Consider the following 11,489-nt stretch of genomic DNA (forward strand, 5'->3'; position numbering starts at 1 on the left):
CTGCAGGAAGTCAATGAAGAACGCTGGCTTGGCCTGTAAACTAAAATGCCACCATGTGTTTGCAAGTTTAACATTTCAGTGGCTGAACAAGTAAGATGAGGAGAGAGAGAAGGACGGAGATGATTCCCTTCCTCTAACAAACTCTACTTGAAAGTCATTTTTATATAGACATAAACAGTTGTTATTTACAAAGACACATTTTAGTCTACTGGAATTTCTCCATGCTCATATTATTTTTTTCAAATGTGGTTTAAACAATTTAGAAATAGATTATCTAGATCTAAATCGATGCAAAAAATATTTACTAAGCTTGACATTTAAGCAAAATGTCAAATCTAATATTTTTATCTTTAATTATATTTTGAAACTATCAAAAATATAACACATGTGCATCCACCACCTAGTTTTAACAAACATTTTACCATATTTATTTTTGATCTTTTCTTAAGAGACATAACATTATGGATAAAGTTAAAGGCATCTTCCTTCCTTAATCATATTTCCTACCTTCTCTTTCCAGGATTGGTATATAACATCCTTATGAATATTTTAATCATATTTTTCATTATTTCATTTCATTTAATCATATTTTTCATTATTTAATTATTCAAATAATGAAATTTATGATAGCATGTTATAATATGTATTAAATATTATTTTAAAAACAAATTTAAATTAAATTGACACTAAAATTAATAAGTGAAAGATAAAGGATGGTGTAATCATAAAGGGAGATTATTTGATACAAGTTTTAATTATGAATGTATTTAGTTCATGCCAGCATAACTTAATCAACACTTTATTTTTATACTCAATTATAACAGCATAAACTTTTGTGGACATCAGTCTGGAAAAAAAACATGTTACAAAAGCACCGAGAATTAATTTCATGAGGAAACGCTGCAAGGATACAAAGATCACCTTATTTTCCTACCTTTATATCATAAGATCAATAAAACTGACTGAAACTTGTTGGATAGATATTTTATTGTTCCCATTTATCACCCATCATTTATACACACACACACACACACACACACACTTTCTCACTTACTGTTCTTAGCTCCCTGAGAGCCAAGGAGTAAAGGAAAACACATCAGGTCTTAAGGTGACATTACCTAATAAAAGGAGATATGCCGTATCATCAAGTAACACTACCTTTTTTCTTTGAAAAGAATTATCATGAGTGTCCTTATAGGAAACGAAATAAAAATTAAACAGACAAATGAAAACCACCTGAACAATGTAATGGACAGTGTTTTCAAACTAGCAATTTTACCACAATGCAGAGTTATTTTTCATCTACTGTTTCTTATATCTCATGGATAAAATCCAAGGGCATGATATGAAATTGCAGCTTTCTGGAAAATCTAGACTGTAATGATGTTCATGCATATTTACTCCTGAAAGTCCTTTGGCAAATGAAAGCATACCAGAGGACCAGTTTGTAAAATATAAACATGAAGCCACCCCACTGGCTGAAGTGGGTGTGGGAATCCCACAGCTGGTCCTAAAGGAAGGTGCTAAAACACTCAACATGCATTGTGACAGAAAGGAGTGAGTGGGAATTCAGTCTATCACGTTATTCAAATGCGATTTTTTCATTATATTGTTTTTCCTTCCAACTTTTTATCCTGGGGTTTTCATGCTTTCTGACTCTGTTGTGTACTAAGACCCATCTAGTCAGAGCAACCGTGCTTCTTAGTAATCAGAGAGTCACCCTTGGTTATTGAATATGTTTTCCAGCCTAATGAGCGAGAGCATACACATGATGCTAATGAGGGATTTTTGCTTCAAGATACTTCTTAAAATGTGTATGAGTAAGAAGAATTGTTTACTCAGATTATTTTAAGATGTAAATGCAGCTGCTTCAAAAAGGAAAAAATAATCCTGAGAAAAATGCAACTGTGATATATGAAAATGGATCACGAGCTCAATCCTGCTTCAACTGCATCCTATATACTGAAGAGGGGCGTGGGAGCGCTCGAGGCCTTGGAGGGAGCCTTGTTTGCTCTCCAAAGCAGTGGGCACTAATCGTAGCTGCTGCCACAGTCCTCATCAATCAGTCCTGGAATCAGGCCAGGTGTATGTGAAAAATCCAAGGAATAATTCTCTACACCACAGTTAAGGGTGCTTACATGATATCTACATCATGACAGAACCCTGTTTGCCTCTGTCCCAGTAGCAACGAAAGAAAATTTTCCCTACCAGGAGAGAAAAAACTGCCTTCCTGAATCCCACATGCAGCTGCCACCCTGAGCCTGGATTCTCTTCTCTTACGTTTCCGATTTGGAACAGAACACAGGTCAGGAAAAAAAAAAGGAGGAAAGGGTAGAGCAGGAAATGCATAGGGGTGACATTTTTTACCTTAGTGCTTTGCTACAATGTGCCTTAAGTACCAAGCCACTAAGCCCTATTGATTCTTCCTTCGAGTGACTGCCTCACTCTTGAGCTTTCCTTTGCTAGTCCCTCTAGCTGACGGTGACAGCCTGGTGACTAGTCGCCCTGCCCACACTCCACTGCCACCTAATCTTCCTAAAGCACGCCTTTCATCACGTTGACTTTCTCATCACCCCGTGATCAGAAAGCTTTCTGGACTCCCCACTGACTAGAAGATAAAGGCCACTCTTTGGACTGGAATTGAGGCCCTTTATAATCTGTCTATAGAGTGCTGGACTCGGCCACTTTTATTGGGAAGAGTTCATTTCAATCAGACTGATTTGTTCCTGTTCCCCAGCACCCGGTGCCCTGCCTGCCTCCACACACTACCCCATGTCGTTCCTTCCATCACAATTCTGTTAAATCCTACCCATCTTTTGAGATAGTTCAGCTTCCATGGTTTCCTCCCTACCTTGTGGGCATTAAACCTGGGAGTCATGTGGAAGTTGGCGCTGGGGGCCCCTCCAGACTTTCATCTCCTTTCTCACCACTCCATCTTGGTTTTGCTTGATGAATCAGTCCTTCTGACTTCTCCACTATTGATGTTTTTCAATCAGTGCATTTAATCACCTGTTCCTGTCACCTGAAACCACACACATATCACCTGAAGCATGTAGAGGAATACGTGTCACTGAAGCATGTACATTAAACAAGAATATTAAACTCCTTATAATGGAATAAAAGAGAAAGAGAAAAAGGGTGTGGCTGAGATTTGTCAGTAGGCTGTGCAAGCTATCTGCCTTAGAAAGAGCTAAGGAACTTGCTTAAAATGTTGATTTCTGAGTCCCATCCCAGATGTATTGCATCAGAATTTCTCATGGCGAATCTTACACACACTAAATTTGGAAAATCTCTTAGTCTTAGAGGGTAAGAAAGAGTATTTACTATGATTACAACTCATCACAGCTGCACATCAGAATCACATTTTGTAGCATTTTTGACAACTGCAGTTACCTTGACCTCATACCAGACCTCCTAAGTGAGAATCTTTGGGTTGGCACCCAAGGTCAAAATATCCCACAAGAGGTTTTGCTCTGCGTCCAGGATTGGAAACCACTAAGCCAAAAGTTAATGACGACCAATATTTATTAGGTAATTACAACTTCTAGAAATAGTGTTAAGCAGTTTATGTACATTTATAAACGATTTTCATAGGTTTGGAGAAGTTAAATAACTAGTCCAATGCCATACAACTAGTAAGTGATCAAGCCTCAGTTAAACACAGGTCTGTTTGATACAAAACTCCAAACTCTAAACTCATTCCCATCTACCTTTATTATTTTAGACATTATTTGAATACATGGCCGTCAGTCTCTTTGCCTGGAATCGTTCCTCCTGTTAAATATGTGATTCTGGTTTTGAAAGTTCTGACATCACCTAGGGGAAGGGTTCCTCAGCTTAGTTTCCCTTCGTTCACACACCCATTGACTGGCTATCTGTAGTTCTAGACATTTTCTCAAACCTTTCCATCTAATAAGCCAATTTCTATGCTTTAATCCTTATAAAAAGATAGATATTAATAGCAACTGAACTTTTTCCATGTACAAGAGAAGCCTGGTCCCCTTCACTGTAATCCTAGGTTACATGTCTGGAGAAGGGCATTGCTCCTTCCTCCTAGGTTTCGAAACAAAAAGGATTGCCGTTCTCAAATTAAAAAAAAAACAACTATTGGCCCAAGCTTACATATGCCACCTGAGTAACAATAAGGTAGACTTCCTCACCTTACCTCTCAGTCAACACTCTTCCACCCTTTGTATAGAGGGTTTAACTTTTCAATGAATTTTCACATCTCTTACCTTATTTTTTCCCCACAACTCAGTCGTTCCTGAATTGTAGCTTCTTTACAGGTAAAATACTTATAATCAAATTCCATCAAAAGGAGTGACATGAAAATTAATGAGTAAATGGATTTAAAGTATCACAGGAGTCTTGAGTGAAAGGTACACACTGTTTTTACTGTTACTACTATAATGCAGCTCACCCATTACAGTTCTGACGGAGAACACTGACAGCAGCTCTGACCTCATTTACTGGCCAGGCCAGAAGGGGTCTGCATCGTAACCTTAGAGACAGACAAGCTCCAGGAAAACAAACCAGTCAAGGTCCAAAACAACCCCGAAACCACCGTCACTGCCATGCAACTGAGTGCTTTAAAACTGATTAGGAATGTTGTATGGTCAAAATTCTGAATGGACATCAGATCAAGAAACTTGGGAGAGGAATAAGTGACAGGCATGTTTGATAGATGAAACAAAATCTAGTGAAATTAGAGGGCAGCCACAAACCAGACACATGAACAAGTAATTTGCTACCTGGCAGCGTTTGCCTCCTCACACTCTGGTGGATGACAAGACATTCTTAAATACACGGGAAAGGCTTATTTAACTCATTTCAGAACATTCTTGGAAGAGACATTTCAAGAGAGGCAGGGAATTAAATTAATGTCAAATCCCCCAAAATATTCATGAAATAATTATAAATGTATGTGAGTTTTACTTCCTATAATTTAGATTCTTCACTCCATCAAGTGGTCTTTTAAACTTATTGGATATTTCTCTTCTTTCTTACAATTCAGAGAGCTAAGGTTTTCAGTCAATGTTAATTTTCTGTGAAGGATTTTCAGAGGGGAGTATTTCCACATAGAGACCCCTGAAATTATTATTTTCAAGTAGGGCTGATTCTTTTTCTTTGTAGCCTAGGAGAAAAGAGATCTATGTAATCGCAGTGTCAAAGTGTCAAAAGACCGAGATAGGTTGAAAAAAAGAAGAAAAGAAAAGAAAACACAAAAAACCTTAAAGGCGTCCATGCAGTTCTCAGCCTTACAAATCCTTGGCTCACATAAAATACTTGTGACATGCTGTAATTAACTAGTTACTCCTCTCAGAATGAATAATAATGCAATTATTTGCCAAAAGCAGGGAAGAAGGGATAGTTTCTGTTTTTAAAGATGTTCGCCTTTCATTTCTGTAGAAAGCAAAACCCTGGATTAGTTTACATAAGCTGTGAAAGCACAGAGTGACCTGCATTCTCACTATTACACTATATGATAATTGTCACCTTTTTATCAGAGCCTTATACTTTTCAATGGTTTGAAACAGTACTAAACTGACAAGTCAGGACCACATTCAAATTGTATTGGTTCTTAAAAACAGCACCCAAATACCACAGAATGTAAGTAGTAACCTGGCTGGTGAAAACATCTTTTTGTAATTGGACTTCCATGTCATTGAGGAGGCTAAGGGCTAGGCGAGGGTTCTGTTTCCTTTGTCTGTGCAGACACAAATAAAAGGAGGAAGGTGAACCTTAGTTCTTCAAGGTCCTTCTCCTTCCTTAGAGATTCCATGTGCCAAGTAACACAAAGTTAGGTGAGAGTTTATCTGAATATATCACTGGTTCTCTCTCCTATGTGTTAATGTCTAGACAATGACTGTTTTCTTTAAATTTTTCCAACTCCATCCTGCCACAATTTCAGTAATTCATTCAGCAAGCATTTATTAAAGCCTTGCTATGATGCACTGTACTAGGTACCAGGAATTCAAAGGTAAAAAAGACACATTGCCCTTGAGAAGGTTGCAGAAAAGTAAAAATATGACCTAGAGAGTAGGCACATTAACAGTGGAGTAAATGCCACCAAGGAGCCCCCTCTCCACACACACATACACAAATTCATCCACTGATATAAAGACACAAAACCCTGCTGCCCCATGAATATGAACTTCCAAAACTTTTTAAAAAGTTTTGAAGCAGAGACTTGGATTTAGTGCTAAAGCATAACAATTTTGTAATTTCAGTAGAGTCAGTTGGAATGTGTTTGTATGTATATGTGTGTCTGTTTGTGTGTGTTTTTATGTGGAGCCAACTTTATATAGAGTTTCATTAAGGATAAAATGTTCTGAACAATTGATGCCTTAAAGAAACAGATTAATTTAACATGTATCAGTTACTCATTCTAATACCAAGTGTTAGCTCAGAATTTTTTAAAACTAATATTCTCTGATATATCCTCATGACCCTATGACACTAAAAACCCTGGATCCCTTGTTTGGGAAGACAGAGACTGAGTCAATGTTATTTAAGTTCATAAAATCATGATAAATATTCCAAAAATAGACACAGCCTTGTTTTTTTCAAGCCCTGTTCACCCAAAGCATTCATTTAATTAGTTAATATTAGGCATTTGGATCTTTCTTGTTTTTCATTGTACTGAACAGTACGTAGAACAGTGCAGGCTTTGGCATCAGACTGCCTATATTCGAAATTAGGTTCTTCCACATACAAGCTGCGCGACTTCTCCAAGCCTACATATTCTTATCTGTAAGCTGGAGATGGTAAAAGTAACTACCTCATAGAGACAGAAGGATGAAAGGAGTAATAACATATAAAGCACATAACACTAGGACAGGCACTATCATTAAATAAGCTAGTATTATTATCATTATCCTCAAATTCAATTGAATATTCATTTGATCTCAGTGAGGACATTTAATATTTGCCAAGAAAATTATTTAGCTACCCTATGTCTATTTCTATGGCAGTAGAGTGATGAGAATTTATATTAATTTTATCCTTTCTTTAAAAATATAAAATCATGTTTCTGTATTCATTCGTTTCATTTATGTATGTATTGAAACCACAGTTATTGAAAGTTTAGTGTGTGAAAGGTATTGGGCGGGACAGGGAACACAGAGATGATTTAGCCACTACTGATAAAAATCAAGATAGACTTACAGTTGGAGACCATGGTCCTGAAATCTTGCATGGTTTTCTAATGAATTAAGCCTAATAAACTTAGGTACAAAAAATATATAGTAAGCAATGATCATATAATCAGAGTTCATTGGTCTTTCATAAACGTAGAAATGGTAGGTCTTTGTAAGCCAGTCCCAACGTTTCCCTTTCCCTAAGCTACATAATTTTAAAGCCATTTCAGCAATCAATGAAGCTTTTTCCACTTATTCAAAGAAAGAAAAATATTCTTCACAGACTTCCAATTTCCAATTGTTGCTAAAATTCATGAGCAAATTTATTATACTCATGCATTTATTTAATATATGCAAGGCCCAAAGAGGAGGGAGGAAGGAGGAGGTATGATAACACTATACAGTAGAGAAAAAGATAATTATAACCCATGCTTTCCTAAAGCTTATAGCCCAGCAAAACTCCATCTTACTTTCACCTGAAAGAATCTAGGTCCTCCTTTTGAGATGAGAATAGAAATGCCAAATGTCTATACTTTTATCTTAGGCATTTCCTGAAAGGCTTTATTTGAGGCAGTAAGAATAAGGAATTTCCAAAGGGGAAACAAACCTTAAAAGGAGATCCCTGAATGAGCAATGCTAGAAAAGGAAAGGGAAGAAGATGTCGGCATCAAAAAGTCTGTGGGACTAAGATCAGATCAGTCAAACTGAAAAAAAAAAAAGCCAACTGGAAAAGGAAGATCTTGTAAGATATCCTGAACAATTGTTTAATTTGGCGCTATGGCTTAATTAAGTGAATTCTTCACTGAAACGTTGAATCTGGCCAGTTCAATTCAATCAAATTTTCTCTTTCCATCTCTATTCTCATTTCACCATTTTGTTATGATTACCAAATGGATTTCTGAATTGCCAGTCATTTTTTGTCAAGATTATATATGGTGTACATCCCTGAGTTTCTTTGTATTCAATTTGGAGACACCTGAAAAGCCCTTGATATCTTACATAGTTTACTCCAGATGGACAGAGGTTCTCACATACCTTCCTCTCTGTTCTGCTGCTGCTAACAGATAATTATTTCAGTGTCTTTCAAGGAGATAGTCTCTAGAGTCTAACACAACAACAGTCAAAACCTAAACTGTCTTCAACATAAATGAAGCTGTCTTTTTAAAAATACAAAAAAGTCAGTTCCTTCCCCTCTTTATTTACTACAAATGGTTAAGGAGAACAAGCCTGAGCTACAAGTCTCTTCTCCAAATCCTTTATGAAAAGGACCAAAAGCTCTTTCAACATGTAGGAGCTCCTGATCTCAGATTTTTCAGATGCCAAGAATCAGCCAAGGAAGCAATGTCGCAATCCCAGTAGCTGTCATCATATAGCACCATCACGGCCAAGGTAGGAACACCACTCTCAATGACTTAAGCATGTAGAGATGGTTACCATCTGTCTTATTTGTATCTAAATAAGTGAAATATTAAAAACAACCAAGTGTTCCTAAAGCAATTCTCTTACAAAAAAATATTAAATGAATTAGTACAGTATCTGCCAACACTTTTAACAGAGATCTAGGTAATTCTGATACAGATGGTTTAAAGACTACACTCTGAGAAGCACGGGTGTGTAGACAAACCCTCTCTCACTCAGTCAACAAACCGATCAAGCAGTGATTCCTAGGAAGTGAGTCTGGTGCCAGGCTGACTGCTTAAGAATACAGAATCCTAGGCTTTTCCCCTAGACTTACGGAGGCCCAGAAACCTGCTTATAAATGGCTATGTTTAAATTTTTCCGGGAAACATACACAGCCTGCAGTAAGAGGAAAGGGGTTGTATTTTACTTTAACACATCTGTGGGGGGTCTTTGTTCCACAATTTACTAGCTCTCTGACATTATGTAATATCATTGGACTGAAAAATGGCTGTTTCGAAGATTAAAGAAAGCAATGCATGTTTAGAACCCAGCATGTAGTCAGCTGCTTGTTTTTGTTATCACTATATCCTATGCTCAGCTCCAAGTAGATATACAAAACTAAAATGTGTGATTCATCACTTCAAGAAGCATATCATCTATTTAGAAAAGTAATATAAATATTAATAAAAATTTTAAATGGGTTTATATTCTAAGGCACTAACATATCTGCACACATAAACACGATATTCTGAGTGACAAAGTAGATTGTAAAATACAGAGAATTATAAGGACATAGGAAAAATCAGAAGAAGCTTGCTTTAAATGTCTAATTCTCTTAATTCAGGTGACCTCATTTTCATTAATTCACCAAATTTTTATTTCTATTAATAAAAATATTAAAATCATGAGCGATAATCAACTTATAATTATTTAAAACTGAAAATAGAAAGAGTAGTATGTATCTGGGAAAGGGCTCCGTGGGATAGACTTCAAGGGGCCCATGAAACCCCTAAAATATTATGCAGAGTTGTTTATATGAGTATAGGTATTTCTGAGGAGAGATCCATACCTTTTACTTCATTCTCAAAGGGTTTGGTGATCTCCTCAAAACGTTAAGGACCACTGAAGATTCCTGTTTAGCACATCTTATGTGTATCCTCATATATGCTGCAGAAATTTAACTCCTGATTGTATTCCAAATAATCTCCATGTGTACTTTCTCTTAAATGTCCTCTGAATCATTTTCCTCAAGCTTTCACCATTCAAATATCCTGAGAAAAGAAGTAACACAGTAAGATTTCATTTAAGAAAATTGTAAAGCGGAGTTTCATGGCTACTTCAGCTTATTCAAATTCTGCAGGCATCAGCACGGAAGTTTATGGACATGTTTTAAAAGTTCCAGTGGCAGAGATTAACTGATGATTATTTTCTGAGTTTTCCCTTTTTATTTTTATCCATTGCTCAGTCTTTTGAATTATTTTTGATTTGTCCTATGTTTCTTTTCATCTCAGGTAGAAGAGTGAAGGAACTTCCCCTGGAAGGATAAAATTCAATTTTGCCAACTTGCATTTTGCCAACCTAGCAATTCTTCCACTTTGTGTTTTATTTATAATGTGGTAACAACTCTATTGATGTTACACATTTTTATTTCTCTCTTCCTTTAGGTGTGTGTGCAACATTGACTGTTCTCAAACCAACTTCAATCCCCTCTGTGCTTCTGATGGGAAATCTTATGATAATGCATGTCAAATCAAAGAAGCATCATGTCAGAAACAGGAGAAAATTGAAGTCATGTCGTTGGGTCGATGTCAAGGTAATGTTCACACCAAAATTCATTTTAAAGAATGTCTTTAGTCTTTGTGTAGAAATGAAAAGTGGAGATAACTCCTTATTAGGCAGCAGCTTCATTTTTGAAAGACAATTCTGACTTACAATGGGCAGTAAATTTTACTGCAGCAATTGTGGTGATTATAGGAGTTTGAGGGCCTATTGGCAACAGTCCATATTTTTTTCTATATAATGGGACTGTATCTTCACAGTGCCATCAACCCAGAGGCCAATATTCAGAAGATAGCAGATATACTCCTTGCACAGGGAAAAAAGAAAGTGAAAATCATTTTAGCAAAGAATCTAAAGATTATTAGATAACCTTGAAATCAAAAGCAAATCACACCACTTTTAGGTATTGACTCAACAGAAATATTTCAAGTACATTTTTATAAGCAGTATGTACTGGAACGTTCTATTTTGTTTCTTGTTCAGAAACAAACATCTTTTTTTGTTTTTGATTGGTTATTCTTTTACCCAACTTATCTCAGTTATAACTGTGAACCTTCTCCTTGCCCTAAACCTTAGAAAGCCTATATCCTTCTATTATTCACTCTCAAACAGAAATGACCTTGTAAATCTGCTTTGTATAAAGACTGCTTAGAAATATAGTTGAAAATTCCTTAATTGTAGTGAAGATACTGTTAGAAGGATATCTAGGAAACAGTTAATCTTTATTGTTAATTTTTTAACACAGATAACACAACTACAGCTACTAAATCTGAAGATGGGCATTATGCAAGAACAGATTATACAGGTACGTAATATTTTCTACTACAAAATATGAGCACTGCTATTAAAGAGTTCTGGGGAACCACTGTTTACCATTGATCCTAAGCTGATCTTGCAAGACTTCTGACATGTGCTAGTCTTCTCTTGCTTAGTTCAAATTTTCAATAGACAAGACTGAATTTTTGTCGAAGCAAATAAGACACTTTTTTTTTGCCACAGTTAAAGCAATTGTCAAAAATGTCAGTAAGATATAATTAACTTGTTTTGACAGTGCAAACGGTACAAACGACAAAACATTTATCAAATTAATGGGCATCAATGGAAATTAATGCAATTTTTGGCAGTATATTATAATTAATGCAAATGTTCTTGTTTGAATTTTTATAAAAG

General features: G+C 36.1%; 1 protein-coding gene across 1 annotated transcript in view; it reads left to right on the forward strand.

Moving 5' to 3' along the window:
* TMEFF2 (transmembrane protein with EGF like and two follistatin like domains 2) overlaps positions 1–11,489 on the forward strand; it is a 246,624-nt gene that overhangs the window by 187,433 nt on the left and 47,702 nt on the right. The window contains exons 6-7 of the mRNA XM_082397419.1: positions 10,205–10,353; positions 11,065–11,124. Coding sequence (XP_082253545.1) covers positions 10,205–10,353; positions 11,065–11,124 — 209 coding nt within the window. The remainder of the gene's footprint in view (positions 1–10,204; positions 10,354–11,064; positions 11,125–11,489) is intronic.

Source organism: Balaenoptera borealis, assembly GCF_965194805.1.
Source record: "Balaenoptera borealis genome assembly, chromosome: 6".
Lineage (NCBI taxonomy): Eukaryota > Metazoa > Chordata > Mammalia > Artiodactyla > Balaenopteridae > Balaenoptera > Balaenoptera borealis.